Below are 21053 nucleotides of genomic sequence, written 5' to 3' on the forward strand. Positions count from 1 at the left end.
TTCTAACATAAACAAAGTTGTTAGAGAAGCATATGAGATGGTAAATTTTCTCTCTATGTTTCACTTTCTAATTGTACATATTGATGGTAAAAAGAATGTTGTGGCTATCATGTAAGCCACAAATTCTAGCCGTCAACATGGTTTATCACATGAGTTGGATGCCATGAAAGAGCAATATGTTGCTGATTCTGACTTTGCTAATGTTTGTGATGGAATGGCCAAAAGGCATGAACACTTTGTACTAAGAAATGTAGGCCTTGAGTCTCGATATGCAGAGGCATGGTCTCACTTCATTGATCGACCGATTGTATAGACGTGGCAGCCCTATAAGTCACTCATCTTTCTTGTCCGTAGTTACCATGTTTAATTAGAATGCATTATTGTATGGTGGACTGATGCATTGTTGTTTCTTTTTTTGCAGATTCCGTTTGATGCTCCATTGCAGCGGGACAAGCTTTTGGATGGCGAGGATATGTAGCTCACCCTTGGATCCCTGGAGATCACACACCTTTATTTTTTAGTCGCCTGATCTGTGTAGACATTTTCTATGTATTAATGATATCTTGTCATGATTGCACCAATCACTTTCATTATGCGATCATGTATTTATTTCATGTATCAGTGTTATGATTTTAGTATACTTTGTTTTTGTTTGCACGAGCATTGTACACAGTGCAGAAACTATTTTGTATGACTCAAATAAAGCACACAGTTGCTATATGTGGCACGGCAGCTTGCTGCCCTGCCACAATTTTTTTTTCCTGTTACCGTCGCTATTAGTGTCGCAAATTTACTACTCGCATCGTTATTGGCGTCGGTGATGCTGATACCGACTGTTCTATGGCATCGCCAATAATGACGCTTTTTGCGACGATGGGCGTAAATTTTGTTATTTACATTTTTGTCGCTTTTAACGTTAGTATAAGGCCTATATCTTGTAGTGTAATATGCATAGTGTACACATTAGAGTGTACTAAGTCAAGAGCATTGGATTTCTTAATGACACTAGAGTAATAAGGAGACTTCACATGTTTTGCATATATACAATCATTACAAAAGTTGAGACCAGAGCCTTTTACATCAAATCTCTCTAAAGAGGAGAGAACCTGAAGGTCTTTGTGGCTCATATGGCCAAGTCTTTTACGCCAAATTTCCATCTATGAATGAACTTCAGCTGCAATTAAAAGCTTGCCAGGTAATGCTTTACAATGCAAATAGTACAAAGTTCCCTTTTCACTCCCTTTAACAATCAGCATAGAGCCCTTGTGGACCTTCTAAGATCCACCACCAAAGTGTCAGAGAAAAGCTATGTGGAAGTGAATGATCGAGACAAAGAGTGAATAGAGAGACAAAAGAAAGAGAGAGAGAGAGAGAGAGAGAGAGAAGGAGATAGTGAAACACAAAAAATATGTAGTGAAGAATGCTATATAAGGATGTAGAATTATACACGAGTGCAGAGAGAATATATGTGTATGTCTCCACCTCAAAGATCTCGGTCTCTGTCAGCCTCGAGGGAAATATCCACGGTCTGCAACTTGAAATCTATGAGAGACAATTGACTGAGGCTACTAAATACAAAGCCTATTTATAGGCTGAAAATAATGGCGAGAAAACCTAGGTCGGCTGCAATTAATGCAACTAACTGTTGCAATCTGGTTGCTGCCATGTGGCACCTGGCCAATTGCCTGCCACGTGGTGCTTGCGTGCCACGTGGCACTACCTGTCCAGGTGATGACTTCAACATCCCCTCTCAAATCTTGGACAAGGCATAAGGCGGAGGGATCTGGAATGACGGTGAAGTAGAGCCTGGGAAAGTGCATTCGTAAACAAATCTGTAAGATTGTCTTCAGTCTTATAGTGTTCCACATTGATGGTCTCATCTAGAAGCTTCTCCGATGAAGTGATACTGGATCTCTATGTGCTTTATACGGGCATGAAATACGAGATTCCATGCCAAGGCAATGCAACTCTCATTGTTGAACCGCAAAATAGTAGGACAAGTCTAGGGCAACCAAGCTCCTTCAACAATCGTCAAAGCCACACAATCTCACATGTGGTAGAAGACCAAGCTCAATATTCTGCCTCAGTTGAAGAGAGGGCTACTGTGGGTTGCCTCTTGCTACTCCAAGAAATAACACCTGCACCCAAGGTAAAACAATAGCGTGTAGTAGACCGTCTATGGTCCACATCGCTAGCCCACCAATCCAAATCAGTCCAACCTGCAAAAATAAGATCAGAAGCACCTGTATCTACTAGATAGGAAATCTCAAGGTCGGAGGCTCCCCTTAGAAATCGTAGTATCCTCTAAGCAGCCTTCCAATGCACCTGCTGAGGTGCACTCATGAACCCAGCCAAGAGACCCATAGCAAAACATAGATCAAAATGTGTGTTGAGGAGCCAAATCAAAGATCCAATTAGCTCTGACAGTAGCAGGTAGCATCCGCCAAAGGAGAATCTGAGTGTGAAGTGGCCTTCCAATTTGGATCCATAGGAGTAGAAATAGACTGACAATCCTCCATCTAAAAATTCACCAAGAGCTCCTATACATATCTTTGTTGAGAGATGAAAATCCCTCTATGAGTCTGATAAATCTAGTGGCCCAAAAAGAAATAGAGAAGTCATAAATCCATCATCTCAAACTTTTGATGTAAGGTTGCCTTTGTCGCTTTGACCTTCTGGGCATGGTCACCAATAACAATCAAGTCATCAACATACAAAACAAATAACACACAACCACCCTCGGAAGTGTGCACATAAAGCTAGGGATCGGCCCTAGAGTGCCGACATCTAAAGTTTGCATGGAGAAACGAATCAATCTTCTCGTTCCAAGTACGCGGAGCTTGCTTCAGGCCATATAAGGCCTTCTTCAACCTATAAACCTTCCCATTTGAGGAACCAAAGCTAGGAGGATGCCCTATATAGATCTCCTCCTTCAAATCACCGTTCAAGAAGGCCAACTTCACATCCAACTAAAAGACATGCCATCTCCTATGACCAGCCATGGCAAGAACAACACAGATAGTGGCGATATGAGCAATAGAGGCAAAGGTATCATGGAAATCAACACATGGGCAATGAGCAAAACCTTTAGCAACAAGGCGAGCCTTGTGCTTGTTGTTCAAAGGGCCATCACTATGGTACTTGGTTTTGAAGACCAATTTGATACCAATCACCTTCTTATGAGAGGGACAAGTAGTAAAACCTTTAGCAACAAGGCGAGCCTTGTGCTTGTTGTCCAAAGGGCCATCACTATGGTACTTGGTTTTGAAGACCAATTTGATACCAATCACCTTCTTATGAGAGGGACAAGCACTACAACAAAAAGGCCTCATAGACGCACTTTTACATGCGATTTTTGAATATAGAGAAAATCTTATGGGCGGGTCTATCCGCCCGTCTATTTGCGCGTCTATCATTTCGCGTCTATAATCACATGTATCAACGAATTTACACGCAAAAATAGACGCGTAATAGATGCACATATACACGCGCATATAGACACGCTGGTAGACGCGCTTTTACAAGCACTGGTAGACGCGAACGGAAAACAAAAAATCTCCTTTAAAAAAAAAGATATTTAATTTATTTTTTTAATTTGAATTATGCAGTGCGTGTATAAGCGCGTGTAATCTACACTGTAGACGCGCCTATAAACGCGTATTTTCTGCAATTTAGACTCGCGGATAGACGCGCAAAACAGAACTGGAAAAAAAAAACCAGAGAGCATGCTCTCTGGTTTTGTTTTCCCCCTCCCATACATTAGATTGTGCATTTGGGAAAAAGACAATGTATCTTACAGGCACGAGATTTGAAAATAAAAGTCCATGTATTCATTATAGATCAAAAGCATTTACATGGGAAGTTTAAGTGCTTGCGACCTAAAGCATGGCCGCAAGCAGTAGGCTCAAAGATGGATCATACATATACAAGAAAACAAGGCCTCATGAGGAGGTATGGTGCTCCTCTACGAATCTGAAAAAGAAAAATCTTCACTAATACCACCATGGCTACTAGCGTCGCTATCCCTTTCCTCGCTATGCTCCACATCCGGGTTCACCTACACACACAAAAGATCAAGGTTGCTTATATAGACATGGTGGAGAAAAAGTTATAATTAGCTATACTTTTAATAGAAAAGTAAGAAAAACATACCTCCTCTGGCTGTCGAATCCTCATGGCCCGGTTGTATTGGTCCTCAGTGATGAGACCCTCCTCATAGAAGTGAAGCCATGTGGCTGCGCGGTTATGGCCTCGATGGTAACCTACCTCTCTAGGAGTAGGTATCGTACCAACGATAGTAGTCTGCAAAACAATTATGATATATACAAACAATTATGAGTCACAATATATTTGAATAAATTATATAAAGAATTGAAAGAAATATAAATTTTAAAATACTAGAAATCAAAATATACTTACAAACTCTACCTCCCACAACTCTCTGTCGCCCGATCCATAATGCGACGATCCCATGGTTTCCATTTGGATCCGTCGCGCCTCTGCATGCTGGCGACTCTTCACTTTCTCTGCTGCTTTCTTCTTGGCTTTCTTCCACTCTATGCGATGGCACATAGGTGGTTGGCTATAGGCTCCATGCCCCTCCTCTTGCCTCCGCAGTGAGTCCCTGGCCCGTGTCATGAGGTGGGATCTTTTGTTGTGAAGCATATCCCTCACTTTTGTGCGTCCCCAATCATTCGAGAATCGCTGACCCACAGGATTTGGGTACCTCCTATGGACTACCCTCAACACCTCCTGCCACAAGCCGCTTTTCTGATTTTTGAAGGCAATGAAACAATCTTTATACGTTGCATGCACGATGCTCCTCATGTACACCATTACATCCCTTCCTTCATCATCATGAAAGATGCCACCAGCATCTGTAACTCTATAGTACTGGCATACAACCTCCTCTACATGATCTACTGGTGAGGGTGATCGCTCGCCACCTCCTACGCAACCCCCACACAAGCCTCGTCCTCCCCCTCGACTCTCCCTCCTCCCTCTCTGTCGACTACCCTCTGCCTTGCTGGATGCACGTGCTTCTGCAGATGCTTGTGCTTTAGCCGATGCACATATAGGTGCTGCACGTGGAGTACCTGCATATGGAGTACCTACATGTGGAGTACTTGCATGTGGAGTTTGGGAAGTAGTGCCAAGCAAAGTCATCAGAGGTGTTCCAGATATGACACTGAACACCTCGTTTGCCACTGTGGGAGAGTGGCCAAGGTATCTGGTCATCTCTCCCATGAAGTCTTTCCTACTAGAAAACCTCCAAAAAATGCATTGATCCCTTGCCAAACGAGACCAATGTATCATTCATGCGATCCAAATCCGGGTCATTGCTAGATGAACCAGGATACGACATTTGCAAAAAAAAAAACATAGGAAAAAGACAAATTTATTTGCATGCAAAAAATCATATATTACCTACATTTTCAAAGAGCTTTCTTTAGACATTGAGCATAAAACTTAAGTGCTAATGGTTCTCATAAACAAGAAAATTAATAAACACAAACATGGGATTGGTCACATTCATCATTGCAAAAATATATTATTTACTATCAGAGTTGGGAGAGCTGGAGCGTGTATCCCCGCATCTAAATTACAGGTTAGATGCGCCCTCAAACGTGCTCCCAAAGTCAACCTTCTGTCCAGCACGTCTATATTCACATCTAAGATGCAGCACAAACGTGCTGTCAGACGCAAATTCCAGGTCAATCTGTGTGCGCGTGTATCCTCGCGTGTAGATTGACCTGCACATGCGCCAACACACGGGCTCTAAGATGCCCCCTCATACGCTATGAGAGGAAATATTTTTCGCGTCTATATCTGCGTCTACACTGAAATGTAGACGTGCTATCAGACGCGCTCGGTCGGCTAATTTTAGCCCGTGATTTTAGCCCGATGACCGCCATTGATGATTTACAAAATGCAATACATAATGGAATCAGAGATCCTAAATACACAGACAGAGCAGAGAGAGAAAGAGAGAAACAAAGAGAGAGAGAGAGAGAGAGAGAGAGAGAGAGAGAGAAAGAGAGAGAGAGAGAGAGAGAGAGAGTCACCTTGGGTGTTTGGTGTGGCGGGTGGTGGCGCTTCTTCCTTCTCCTTCTTCCTCTCCTTGGTAAGTTACCCTCCCTTGATGCTTGCTTGCTACTTCTTCTTGTTCTCCTCTCTCTTGTTCTCTCTTTCTTCCTCTCCTTGGCTTTCCTTTTTCCCTTCTTGTGTGTTTGAAACAAAAGAAGAGGTGAGTCATGAGGAGCTGAGGCATGAAGAGACTAGGTGAGACATGAAGAGACTGCATGTCGACTAAACTCAAGCTTCAGAACTGCAAAAAATGCAGGAAAGGAAAGACGCAGTTTGAAAAGAAAAAATTTAAGTATGGTTTGAATTTTGACATGTGCGTCTATTTTTGCGTGTATATGCATGTCTTGTTTAGATAGACGGGACGATAGACGCGAACATAGATGTGTATGTAAACGCGGATATAGACACACATTTAGGCTTTATCATAATTTTTTGTTTTTAAGATAAGTTTTAATAGTGAATTTTTATCATAAGTTTTAATGTATTTATGATGATTTTTGTGTATTTAAAATTGAGATCTTATGTAAACATATGAATGACAAATATTTTAATTTGATGTTGTCATGAATTAGGTTTAATCATGTCGTCGTCATCACCTAGTGCAGTGCATGCTGATGAGTCAATGAGCACATCCTCAAGTGAGGATGAAACATTGCATCTTCATAATCGAGATGCAGGGCTACGACGAAAAATTAAATGCACGTGTGATCGTTGTCGAGGGTGTATTTTTCAAGCACGTCAAATTGCAATGTCACACCTCAGCTTGTATGGAGAATGGGACCGAGAAAAATCACCGGTATTCATTGTTTTTTTTACCACTAAGATTGCTAGTCTATGTTACGAGAATTATATATCAACGTACATGAAACTCCCTTTTGTGGTTGAGCAGGAGGTGGTGCCACATCCTCAGATGCTCCCTCTCGGGCGTTGAGAGGCTGCAAAATGTCGATGCGAGGAGGCAGAGTCTTCAAGAAGAGTAGAGACTGACGACCATGATAGTAGCCCTCATGAAATGCCCCATCAAGTCATAGAGGATGAGATTTTGGACAACATGGTACACCATCTATTTTCGCAACCGGTTCAAGGAGAAGGTCACTCTACGAAGCCAGATGATCCACTATATGTAGCATCATCTACTCCGTTGTATGAAGGTTGTACGTACTCCATTCTTCGTGCGTCCCTCGAGATACTTAACTTGCAAACAATTTATGGATGGAGTAATGTCAGTTTGGATGCGTTATTGAAGTAGGTATCAATTCAGTTTGGCTTATGAATCATAATATTAATTGTTCTATTTTGAAATCAGACAAAAATATATGACGTTGGTGGTATTTTAACTCACTTTTAAAAATATATGTAGGTTATTATCACAAATGCTTCCAAAAGGAAACAAATTGCCAACTAAGAGAGAGCAAGCAAGACATTACTTGACATCTCTGGGAGGCCTCGATTATGTCAAGATCTATGCATGTGTCAATGATTGTGTCTTATTTCATGGGATTCATGAGTTTGCACGAGAGTGTCCTATGGCGAATCAAGATACGAAGTGGAGATGAAGTCAATGGATGTGCCTCGTAAGGTTTTGCGACATTTTTCGATTGTTCCACGTATAAAACTTATGTTCAAGTGTAAGTCTATTGGAAAGCTCATGTCATTGCATACTAGTCATCGTTCAAGTGATGGAAAATGGAGAATCCCTGTAGACACACCGGCATGGCAACATATAGATAATTTGTGGCCCGTTTTCAAAGAAGAGCTAAGAAATTTGAGATTTGGTTTAGGTATGGATGGAATGAATCCATTTGGTTTAGGTATGGATGGAATCAATCCATTCAGGTACATGTACATAACTCTATATTTGAAATTCAAGACTTGAATCAATTGCATTTTATTAATTCACTTTTTTTTTCAGGTTTAACCACGTCAGGATATCATGCATGTCCTATTTGCGGTCCCTCTCTAGTTTCCTCTAGGCCGGTACGTTTAAAGAAGGTTATCTACAACAATCATCATCGATTTCTTCCTATTGACCATTCCAAATATGTTCTTCCTACTAATGGAATGACTCCACAATCTCTAACCATTCAAGATTGGAAAGAGAGATGGATTAATGCCGACAGCCACCCTCCACTCGGCATGAGTCGGTAAGAAGTGCATTTCTCTCGATTGACTTTAAAGTATTTAGCACGATGAATTGTTTACATAATATATTGTTTATTTGTTAGGTTCTTTATATTTTTTCGTCTTCTGTATTGGATTGAACTCAAGATCAATCACCTGTTGGACCCCATGCACATATTCAAAAATGTTGTATCTACATTATGGGATCACTTGATAGGGGCTCGTGATTCAGTTAATGTAAGGGAGAATTTACGTAACATTGGTCGCATGAGACGAGCCGGGCCACGCATTGGACCTAGACGAAAGATTGAGCTACCCCATGCACCTTGGATGTTGTCAAAGAATGAAGAAAAAATAGTGAAGGAACAAATATATAGCTTTTGAACACCCACAGGATGTATGAGATGTCTCAAGGGAGCCTTCATAAAGAAAAAGAAAAGAGGTGTGGAGCAACTATCTGGTTTGAAGTCCCACGATTGGCACAAAATGATTCAAGTAAGGGTATCTCTAACCATGAATATAGTAATTAGTGGAGTAACTATGTGTAAACTTTGGGGTATGATGACTTTTTCCTCAACTAATCATTTGATCTATGAATATTGTTCACATTCAGTTCATACTTCCTACTAGCATATCCCATTGTGTATCCAAATATGTATGTGATATCATTTACAAGATGGGAGAGCTTGTGAGGTGTGTATACATTGTATTTTTTCATTATATATCTTTGAATTTCTACACAAAAATAAACAATTCTCAAATATATCTTGACAGATAGGTGAGCTTGAAGAAAATTGATCCAAACACATTACAAGATGCTCGAGTATTATCTGTTGAGGTGGTTTGTTTGGTGGAGGAAATTTTTCCTCGATCCATTTTGACTACTCAATTACATTTACTCGTACATTTGATTGATGAGATCACACTTTGTGGGGCAGTTCATGTAAGGTGGATGTTTTTTCTTGAGCGCTTCATGAAAACCTTGAAAGATTTTGTGAGGCAAAAAGCATGGCCTGAGGGAAGCATGGCTAAGGGTTGGTTAGTGCAATCATCCCTTGTTTATATCTTTGAATATCTTGCTGAAGTGGATCCCTCTCAACCACGACTATGGAAAGATGATGAAGACTTGAGGATGACCTCTATAGTACCTCAAGGAAAAGGAATGAGTAAAGTGCTAACAAAAGAAGAATTTCGTAAGTTAAATAGTTTTTGTGTGCTCAATAGTGATGTAATGAGCAAATGGGTGACACTATATAATGAAGCAAGGGCAAGAAGAAAAAGTGAAAGACAAGAATTTCGCACTAGATATGGACGTAATGTCTCATTTCTAGATCATCTAAATGCGCTTCCATGTTATATTGATATAGATTGGTTACATGAGGCAATGGAGAGAATGGAAAAAGAGGAGAAAATTAATATATCTCAAGAAGAGTGGGAATACGCACGAGGTTGCTTATCAAATGTGAGACATACTATCAATTAATTTGTTTCTATAAGTTATATTTTATATAAATAATTGACATATTTGATCTTTTATCTTTTACTACTAGTGCACATTATTCAATGCACTTTGGTGTGAGGGTAAACATCTTCGAACTCAACATATAGATGAAAAGAGAAATACCCAAGATTGTGGTGTCCTTGCTCACTTCGAGGATGCCAATGGTACCATGGAAGGTTATTGTGGCTTGATCCAATATATTCTGAAGCTTAACTTCAGACGATTCTTTATATATGTACTGGATGTGAAGTGGTTTAAAGAAGTGGTAACAAATGGTGAGCATTGCACAATCAGACGTCATCCAAGTGGTTTTGTAATCATTGACTCTACAAAATTTCACCAAAACAAGAATGACACATTAGTATTACCTTAACAATGCGAGCAGGTATATATGCAAAGGCTAATTTTTTTATATGTATACATGTGATACATATACACAATATAATAAGTACTTAAGTTTCTTGCTTTTGTTTTTCAAATACAGATTGTGTATCATCCAATGGTAAACAATAACCGATGGTGGTATGTAATCCCTATATCTAATCGTTCAAAACCAATATATGGTAATATTACCGACATGGAGATAGCAAATGGCAATCCAACAATTAATGGTGATGTGCATGATGACACCATAATGGATGATATGTGTGATATATAGTACAAGATGAACCTCGCGAGGATGTTCAAGGAAACGTAGAAGAAGACAATAATGTGATTGTCGATGATATTGATGAAGTTATTGAGCAATATAGCAATACATCTGATAGTGGGATAGACTTATTTGTTTCGTTACCTCTTGGTAACATAGACCTAGAAGTAGATAGTTTAGCAAGGGCTGATCTCATTGAAGATGAGATGGATCATTCACTGTAACATACTTAGTTTGCTTAATGATTCAATGTGTATTCCTAATTCTCTGGTTTTTATAATGCACACATGTGCATACTCAAGCATCAATAGTTAAGTTTAAAGCTAAATTGAATTTTCCATAATAAAAAAGATGTATTTTTTATCATCTTCAAGTAGAGAAATTACGAGATACATGTTGCAATGCTTGCTACTAATTGTAAGGTTTCTGTCGCTTGCCGCTAATTACTTATATCAGGCTTGTCAACTGGAGGAACTGCCATTCATTAGAGAGCAATGAAAAAGTAATTATTAACTCTATTTTTTTAATTCAATGATTCAATGTGTATTCTTAATTCTATGGTTTTTATCATGCGCACACGTGCATGCTCAAGAATCAATTTCAGGTGGTTAAATAATTATTAACTTTGTTTTTTTAATTATGTGAATTGCAATTTTAGGTGGTTAAATAATTGTGCGTCTACTGGCGCATCTATATTGGCATCTATTTGCGCGGATATATAGATGCAAAATTCGCGTCTATTTATACGCACGTTCACACGCACTTATAGACGCAATGATAGACGCGCTCGACTTTGCGCGTCTAACATGCGCGTCTATGCCTCGTTTCTATTGTAGTGAAGGCACAAGGTATCAAGTGCTATTCTGCTCAATAGCCTCCAATTCGGCTTCCATCGTTTTCCACCAATGATCAGATTGTAAAGCTTCCTTCACGGAGGAATGCTCTCTATCCTACATAACATGGGACATCCAATAGTAGTTAGAGCAAACAAGCTCCATAGAATGTGCATGGCCTAGCTATCATCGGAATATTCAAGAATAGGGTGGTCTCACCTCTTGTGGGGCTGGAACCTCCACGAACCGAACGTCACGGCTCGTGTAGACATCCTGCTTAATAGGATCAAACAATCGGTAGTTGTGAGACTGTGAGCTATAGCCCACAAACACCAGTCTTTTGGAAGCCACTTCAAATTTTTCACATTGTGTCTTCAGGATGTGAACATAGGCATCACACCCAAAAACCCTGAAATAAAAAACATCTGGCTTTGACCCAAAGTATAACTCATAAGGAGTCATACCAACAACAACGGCAGTAGGGAAATGATTAAGGATGTGAACTGCCACAGCCTCAACCCATAGACAATGAGGTGTCTAATGATGCTCCATCATGGTACAGGCCATCTCCATCACACTCCGATTCTTCTGCTCCAAGATGCCATTCTCCTAAGGGGTGTTTATATTGGTAAAATCCTGGTGAGTACCACGATCTACACAAAAACAAGTAAATGCATTAGAAACAAATTCTCCGCCCTTATTCGATCATAAGGTCTTCAACTTCTCCCTTGATCGCTTCTCCTCAAAGAGCAACCAATCTTAAAGTTAGAGAAAGCCTCCGACTTCAACTTCAAGAAATAGGCCCATGTCATCCTACTGTAATCATCTACAATGAGCATGAAATACAAGCTCCCTCAAAGGGATTCTTGCCTCATTAGTCCACAAAGATTGGTAGAAACAAGCTCTAAGGGTGTTGAAGACCGCTTCGAAGCCTTGCTAGGAACAACATTATGAGTCTGCTTCCCACAGATACAGAATACACACGAATGCTGGCTCATCACAATATCCAGAAAACCTCAAACAAACTGGTCCTTAGACGCCTTGCAAAGGTAATCATAATTGAGGTGGCCAAATTGAGCATGCCAAAGCTCGGTCTAAGTTTGAGAGGTAAGAATAAGAGAAGTCAAGGTAGAAGAAGATTGCAACTTGTAGACTCCATTCTCCTCATAACCTAAAGAAAGAACCTTTCTCGATCCCGATCAAGAATCCGAAATGAATCCACTTCAAATTTGACCAAAAGACCGAGGGCACAAATCTTGTGCACGAAGAGAAGATGATACCCCAAAGCGGGCACACAAAGTACCTCAGATGCATGGGCATCACCACACCTATCTAGAATAAAATGCATGTTGCCCTATCCTTGTATAGGAATAGATGAACTATCACCAATGAGAATTTGACCATGAGAAGGCCGCAAATGAGTAACACTTGCAGAAGGAGTCATGTGCCAAGAAGCACCATTGTCAACAATCCACTCCCGAGTGAATGGGGTTGTCAACGCAACATGAGAAGCTGTCAGGGTCGAATCCTCAACCACCTCCAAATAGAGGAAAGTAGTTGATGAGAGAGCAGCCATTGTGCTAGAATCCTTTGAAGATTTCTTCTTCTTCTCCTTGTCGAGAAAATATTTCTTCCAGTGACTTGTTTTGCCACAAGGGTGACAAGTAGACTCCTTATCTTTGGCCTTCTTAGATTTTTCCTCCTTCTTCTTTTGGTCCTTCCCCTTCTTCTGAGAGGTTTTTGAAGCATTAGTTCCTTTCAGTTGCTCCTCTTGGTCCAAGACCATAGGAACCAACTCTTCCCACTAAAGAGTCTTAGACCACCGTGGAGCAATCAAGGCAAAATAAAAACCACAGAAGCAAGGCGATAATTGTGAAAGAGCCTCAAATTTTGAAGCATTGTTTCCTTTCAATTGCTCCTCTTGGTCCAAGACCATAGGAACCAACTCTTCCCACCACTGAAGAGTCTCAGACCGCCGTGAAGCAATCAATGTAGAATAGAAACCACTGAAGCGAGGTGGTAACTGTGAAAGGAGAGTTATCACCATGTCTTTAGAAGTGATCACCTTCCTTGCGTTTTGAACCTACATCTAAAGCTGCCTTAGCTTGTTGATATGCTTTAGCATGGATGATGACTTGTTGACACTCATAGTCCGCATTTGCACTTCCAAAGAGACTCGCTTCATGATGGTCATCTGATTATACATCTGATCCAACTCCAGCCATATCTCCCTAGCCACCGTCAAATGCTCTATATGAGAGATAACAATTGTAGTACATGAGAGAAATAAAAATGAGTGAGTGCGAGCATTGAGTTTATCCCAATGTGCCTGAGCCTTTGCCAACTCCACCTTCTCACCGCAAGAGAGTTAGAAATTTTCACGCGAAGAAAGACGATTGATTGCCTCCATAACAAGCTCCACCAAATCATAGGACTCTAATATGGCAAGCATCATGACCCGGCAGATATGGTAGTTCTCACCATCGAGCTTTTCATTTGAAGGAAGAGACAATAGGATGGACACCTTCTGGTCTATGATCGCCTAAAACTCTATCTCGGCCTCAGAAGACATCTTCACCTACAATGCCTGCACAAAACACAAAGAGTAGTCCCCTTTGAGTGTGAAAATAGAGCCTGGTAGGGCTATGGTTCACTTGTCCCACTCGGGGATTTTATTTTTGCGGGCTTTCATTTTCGTTCTTTTCTAATCAATCTCTTTTTTTCGAGCTTTTTCGTGCAACATATCCATTCTGCATATAAATAGTCTTACTTAAGGAGTACGACACATTGCATTTACATGAACACACACACATCAAGAAAACAAAACCAACGAAAAACTAGTAAAATATATTCGTGTCAAATAGTTGCAAGGTACACTCTTCCTAAAAACAAATCAAAGATCCCAATGCATGTAATCTCTTAGACAAAATCGGGCATAGTCACATGACGAAGTGTATAATAAACATATATATAAAAGTAGTAACAAAATGAAATGTCTAGAGTCTCTCGAAAAAAAAAACACACTCTCTCTCAGCATGGTACCGGTCCACACACTATGGTGGACAAACACTCCCCATAGAGCACATCATCTATTTCTAGACACATGCAATGTCTCATCTCCTCTGCACTGGCCCGCGCCAAACCACCACACCCCGCAAACACATCCAAAACATAGTCGTAGCGTTTCGTAAATGTAGCTAGTAACCACCTAACCATATCACCAATCAAGATATAGAATCTTTGCGGCCATGCAAGTAGAAACAATGAAAATACCATACAAGGTAACCTGAGAGCAAAAACATGCAAGACTACTTACCGAAAGAAAAGATGAGACCTCTCTGCTCCGCCTCTGACAATGACACCATCAACGTCCATGGGAAAGACACAATCATCCATCATGTAGCTACGATACGCTGGAAACAATCTCTCTGAAATCTTCTCCCCAGCCTCTCTGTCGTAGCAAGGCACAACATGACCAGCACGATGCCAAAGACACACAGTAAGATCAAGTACCTATTCACGAGTGGAAATAGAATAAGTGATCCATGTTTTTATTTAAAGCATGTAACATAAACTTTATTTAGAACATACAACCGTACGTTCAACGTATCCAACTTTGTTATCTTACCGCCTCTCTAGTAACGGGATGTCGATAAGCCTTGGAGTCACACATGAGTGTCCAAGTGCGGTGAAGCACAAACCCCACCCTTGCCGCATCCGTAATAAACTCACCTATATGCTCTGCTAAGCACATAGTGACTAAGAATCCCTGGTCGGCCAAATACTCGCGAGCAAGGTCCATACAACCCATAACTAGACCCTTTGAGAACATGTTCCACTTGGGAATAGTCATGCCCTCTACAAACAACATTGGTATTATGATATATGAGAAGTGAGTTTGATGTAAACCTTGTGTGATAGAAAGCATAACTTACCCAATGGGATGGGACCTAGAGCATCCACAAGCAAGCTCGTAGGAAAATCCGCAAATATCAATCGAGCCACCTCTTGACATGGAACTCCATCTTTGCTATAAAGATGCATCTTTTGTGTTGCAAAAAACTTGTTGATGCTATACACAAAACAACATAGTCATTAATGCAAAGTAACCGATGATGCAATGCTATATGCAACATGTAAATTGATGTTCTTGCAATATGTAGTTGTCATGTCTACCTATCAAGGGCAAATCTATCAATTTGGGTCACATCCACTAATAGAGCATCGACATATGTTTGATACTGGAACCCTGCAACAATTATCTCAAAGTAATTTATTTTTAATAATCATACACGAATTTCAAGTTAATATAAGACTTCTCACCTACTAAACGGGTCATAGGTCGCCTCTCCCAATTCTCTCGACCAAGAGATGAATCTGCAACAAAGGAGGTGGTGGGCGCCATAGAGGACTCTGGCACATTTTTTCTCCCTGGATTACCTTGAGTACCCTGGGTGGCACCTTTGGTAGCCTTGGTTGCTTGCTTCTCTACAGTGGTGGGTGCGGTAAGCGGTTCATGAGTATCAACTCCCTCCTTGAATCCTACATAGTATCATTCACCCTTAGACTCCCATGCATGAGCACAAAAACTATTGCTACAAAAGCGACAAGATGTTTACATAGATTGAAGTACTTACTGTCATGCAGATCTTTCTCTTGCTTAGGTATAACCCCCACAGGGTAATCCAGCCACCAAGGGCAAACACTTGCCTCCCATGCCGTCAATTTTCTATCACGTAAATGATGGAGAATACATAGTGTTCTCGTCACGAACATCAATCCACTCTCTTGTGAATTGCGGAGCTGCATCCAGCCTCTTCTCTTCTACACATTGTAGTATCCACCTGCAACATTCTTGCCAATTACGCAAGCAAATGCATGCAATCTAATATGAAAATCAGACACACAATCTAATATGAAAATGCATGCTAACCTATAAATCACACGTTTGGCTGAAAACGTAAGCTCTGGCATCTTCTCCGCAACATCTGAAGATTTCACTCCATCCAAGAGGTGTACAAAAGCCTACACAAGTTTCACAAGCACTTAACATTAGCACATATACATTTTAAGAAAGAACTTAAGAAAGCAATATGAATGCACTGCATTGAGTCAACCTGCATGACATGATTCTTCATGTTAAGCTTAAAGAACTCCTCAAATGAATCTGGTAGCTGTGGACCTTCTACTTGTATCCTATCAATCTGAAGTAGTGCCTCCGAATGCAAGTGAGCCCAATATGTCTCTTTCTTCATGTAAACCCGAAAGAGCTTATAATCACCAAAATGCGGGTATTGGGGGTCTTTGGCCTTTGTGAGACTCATAAGATGCAACAATATTTTTTTCCTGTGATGCACAACAATATACACAAATAGAAAGCATTGAAGAAAAAAGCATCACATACACACACCTTGCGTTATATATACAAATTACCTTTCCGCAGGGATTTTTGAGCTTGTGAGACAATACATCTTGTCTCTTGTGATCTTGAACATGCTTGCATCATCCCACTTTAGCCCAAATAACAACTTAAAGAACTCATCACCATTTTGGGGATTAGCAATGGATAGGTATTTGTAACCCCTATCCTTAAGGCGCTCCTCTTCCACCCTTGTAGCCTTCTCCAAACGTTTCTTCCTCTCTACCTCATCTAGACCAAGAGCCTCAAGCTTAGCAGTTTCTTTTGAGATGAAGACATGAAATTCATCCTATCATTCCAAAAAAAAACTAAATTAGAGATAGAAAAGCACATCTCATACAAGTGAGCCATAGAAAGAAAATCACCTTCCATACAAGCTGAGATATCAAACCGCAAGGAGAGTTATACCATGGAGCAACACCATGATAATACCTTGCCTCTATACTCATCTCAACCTCAGCCCACTTCCTCATGGCCGGACTCAATCTATCTAGAATGGAGTCTTTGTTTGCAATACCAAACTTTTGAAACATATACACCTCATGCACAATATTTGGAGTAACATGAGCTCTGGCAATACTATTGAAAACAAACAAAAGCATAATATGAGAATGTAAGTGTAACATATTACAAAGAGGAGCATAGTTAAAGGAAGAAGACTTACGCGTTGGTGGTGTCTAGTGCGAGTAGTAGCTCTGCTTCCTTTGCCTTGGGCACCTCAATGAATTGGCACCGTACACTAACATGGTAGTGAGCACAGTCGGAGTACTCTGTAATTGAAAACCAACAAACATAAGAATGGGATACGAACATTCAATACTTGCATGTATAGTGGACAACTTACTTTCCTTGATGCGTTTCCACCACGTTTTAAGCCTGTGGTTTCCATCCCAAACCAAGAACTTTTTACCCTTAAGGTCTTGCCACTCTCTTCCAAGAGCCCTCTCAAAATCCTCATTTCTTTGACGCCATATTGGACCCCATTCATCTAGATTGCTGGCTGTCACAGACATGGTCTCCCCTCTCGGACCTTCAACTGACACAAGGAAGTGTCCCATAGTCTCAAGATAACCAGTGGAATCAAAGGAAGGAATCAACCACTGGGCATCATCCGTAGCAAATCTGACTGCCTCATGAGCCACTAATTTGCAAAGAGGCACAAGAGGAGGTAGCGTCCTCTTTTTTATATAAAATTGACTCAGCACATCCTTCATCAGTCCTAGAGAGACTTGCTTGCCTAAGTTCCTTGAGTGCTTCTTCTTTTTTTCATCATCATTCTCCCTTTGATCACTATCACCACTCACCTCTTCTTTGTCATCTAGACTATCATGCTGCACATTAGTCTCTGTAGGAGCAGATATTAATAAGTAAAAATTAAAAAAAGTAGCATTAAACCAATCATATTTAATACATAACACTGAACAAAGCGTCATATGTAAATGAAATGGACACATAAGTGACTACCTGTGTGCTCCGCAACCCCGTCAATTGTATTGGAGTCCCCATCCACTTGTGCTTTGTCATCAATGTAGACACATCTTTTTGGACCACGTCCTTTCTTTGTTGAAGGAGTGTCCACTGATCTCAAACGTGATGATGCTTCTTGCTCTAAGATCTGCCCAGGAACACATCCTGAACGTAGCTTCATACAGACTTCACGGCTACTATGAGGTGACACACATTTCTTTCTCTTTCTAAGCACTCTTTTAGGTGCCATAACTTTCTCTACACACTTACAAATAGATACACAATCAACCTCTTTAAGATTAACAACACAATCAATCTCTTTAAGATTAGCAACACAATCAATCTCTTTAAGGTCACGGGACAAAGCCACGGACGAAGCCACACGCTTGTGCATAAGCCCACGGATCGTCCGCGCGGACGCGGACGATTGGGGGGTTCAATCTCTTACCTTATTCTCACGAAGCATATGGGACGAAGCCACACGCTTGTATCCATGGGGGGTTCAATCTCTTACCTTGGAGGCCCGTCGGACGGCATACGGGACGGCACACGGGACAGTTGCCATGGGGCATAAGCCCACCCATTGTCTGCGTGGACGCGGACGATTGGGGGGCTTCAAGGTGTTACCTTGGAGGCCCACACGATGGCACATACCAAATGATGGGACGGCATACAGGACGGTTGCCACGGGGCATAAGCCCACCCATCGTCCGCGTGGACGCAGACGATTAGGGGGCTTCAAGGTGTTACCTTGGAGGCCCACACGACGGGATGGCATAACCAAATGATGGGACGACATACGGGACAGTTGCCATGGGGCATGAGCCCACCCATCGTCCACGTGGACGCGGACGATTGGGGGCTTCAAGGTGTTACCTTGGAGGCCCACACGACGGCTTAGCCCACACGAAGCATGACCAAATTAACACGACGGCTTAGCCCACACAAAGCGTGACAAAGCGTGACAAAGGTAAACCAAAAGACGAAGCTTAAGCCCACCCATCGTCTGCGTGGATGCGGACGATTGGGGGGCTCAAGATGTTACCTGGGACGGACGAAGCCGTTGATATCGCGGATTGGGAGGCCACGGACGAGGCCACGGAAGAAGCCATTGATTGGGAGGCCACGGACGAGGATACGAACAGTCGCGCACTGCTGCAGGAGTTACGAATAGTCGCGCAGGATACGAACAGTCGCGGATTGGGAGGCCACCGTCGTGAGGCACCGTCGTTAGTCGCTAGTGCTGCAGGAGTTACAAACAGTCGTTAGTCGCTAGTGCTGCAGGACGAAGCCGTTGATCGTCGCTAGTGCTGCAGGAGTTACGAACAGTCGTGCACAGTCATGAGGCACCGTCGTTGTGGGGCACCGTCGTGAGCTACAGGAGTGAGACCGTTGTGGGGCACCATCGTTGTGGGGCACCGTTGTGGGGCACCGTTGTGGGGCACCGTCGTGAGGCACCGTCGTGAGTTGTGGGGCACCGTCGTGAGAGAGAGACGGAGAGAGGGAGAGAAGGGAGAAGGGAGAAAGAGAAGGGAGAAAGAGAAGGGAGAAGGGAGAACGAGAGAAGGGAGAGAGAGAGAAAGAGAAGGGAGAAGGGAGAAAGAACGGAGAAAGAGAAAGAGAAGGGAGAAGGGAGAAAGAGAAGGGAGAAGGGAGAGAGAGAGAGAGAGAGAGAGAGGGAGAAGGGAGAAGGGAGAGAGAGAGAAAGAGAAGGGAGAAAGAGAAGGGAGAAGGGAGAAAGAACGGAGAAAGAGAAAGAGAAGGGAGAAGGGAGAAAGAGAGAAGGGAGAGAGAGAGAAAGAGAGAAGGGAGAAGGGAGAAGGGAGAAAGAACGGAGAAAGAGAAAGAGAAGGGAGAAGGGAGAAAGAGAAGGGAGAAGGGAGAGAGGGAGAAGGGAGAGAGAGAGAGAGAGAGGGAGAAGGGAGAAGGGAGAGAGAGAGAGAAAGAGAAGGGAGAAGGGAGAAGGGAGAGAGAGAGAGAAAGAGAAGGGAGAAGGGAGAAGGGAGAAAGAACGGAGAAAGAGAAAGAGAAGGGAGAAAGAGAGAAGGGAGAGAGAGAGAAAGAGAAGGGAGAAAGAGAAGGGAGAAAGAGAAGGGAGAAGGGAGAGAGGGAGAAAGAGAAGGGAGAAGGGAGAGAGAGAGAAAGAGAAGGGAGAAAGAGAGAAGGGAGAGAGAGAGAAAGAGAAGGGAGAAAGAGAGAAGGGAGAGAGAGAGAGGGAGAGGAGAGAGAGTGAGAGCAAAGAGAGGAGAGAGTTGAGGAGAGACTTAATAACCCTAATAAAGAAGTTAGCCGTTGATTGCGTAATTAGGTAACTAGTTGGCCGTTAAATAATTAAATAATTAATACAACATAAATAAATTATGAGTGCATAAAGGTGAAGGATGGTGGGTGGCTGAGTCGTAAATTTTTCTATTGATTTCTCTCCGCTTGTAGTGACGGTGAACTGTTGCCTTCTCTTCATCAAATACACACTATGAGCTATATTCAGAGTTTTCTTCTCTTCATCAAATACTAACCCACGAGAGGGCACGACATGTCGAGTTTTGCTATTTTGACATGGAGACTAGCCAGTGATTGCTTAGAGCACAGGGTTTCATTAAGAAATGGGGAGATTCTTTTGAGTGAGTACTACCTACAGAATCTATTGCCTCCAACACAAAAATTCCAGGGGTTGCAAGCCGTCATAGAGAATGATGGTGGAGCAAACAATGTCACTGTGTCTCCAAGATGGGATCATCAAGGGCATGCGCACTATCTGATTGATAGTACATTATCATCCACCTACTCTATCAGGCACTCAAGTAACTATGTGTGCATCTCTAACAGTATTGAGTCAATAGAAGATGAGATTGACAACTACATTGATTGTACTCCAGGTTGTAGCAAATCAACTCCAGTGTGTCTTGACGTACACTCAGATAACAAGAAGGATGTTGATGACACAAATGTCGGGGAGGACCTATGTGTAGGCAGCCA

At 41.8% G+C, this 21053-nt stretch overlaps 2 protein-coding genes across 2 annotated transcripts; both read right to left on the minus strand.

Moving 5' to 3' along the window:
* Positions 1–14221: 14221 nt before the first annotated feature.
* Positions 14222–18876, minus strand: LOC148016983 (uncharacterized). Its single transcript, XM_087662715.1, has 5 exons — positions 18705–18876; positions 17455–17751; positions 17275–17380; positions 14508–14642; positions 14222–14399 (listed from the first exon to the last, which is right to left on the minus strand). Exons 1-5 carry the CDS (start codon positions 18874–18876, stop codon positions 14222–14224), a joined length of 888 nt encoding a protein of 295 aa, XP_087518841.1.
* On the minus strand, positions 14816–15908 carry LOC148016984 (uncharacterized). The gene is made up of 5 exons (XM_087662350.1): positions 15902–15908; positions 15515–15733; positions 15368–15440; positions 15197–15263; positions 14816–14923 (listed from the first exon to the last, which is right to left on the minus strand). The coding sequence occupies exons 1-5, from the start codon at positions 15906–15908 to the stop codon at positions 14816–14818; spliced, it is 474 nt and encodes a 157-aa protein (XP_087518476.1).
* Positions 18877–21053: the final 2177 nt, after the last annotated feature.

Source organism: Lygodium microphyllum, chromosome 22, assembly GCF_053477565.2.
Source record: "Lygodium microphyllum isolate KBCC chromosome 22, Lygodium_microphyllum_v1.1.10, whole genome shotgun sequence".
Classification (NCBI taxonomy): Eukaryota; Viridiplantae; Streptophyta; class Polypodiopsida; order Schizaeales; family Lygodiaceae; genus Lygodium; species Lygodium microphyllum.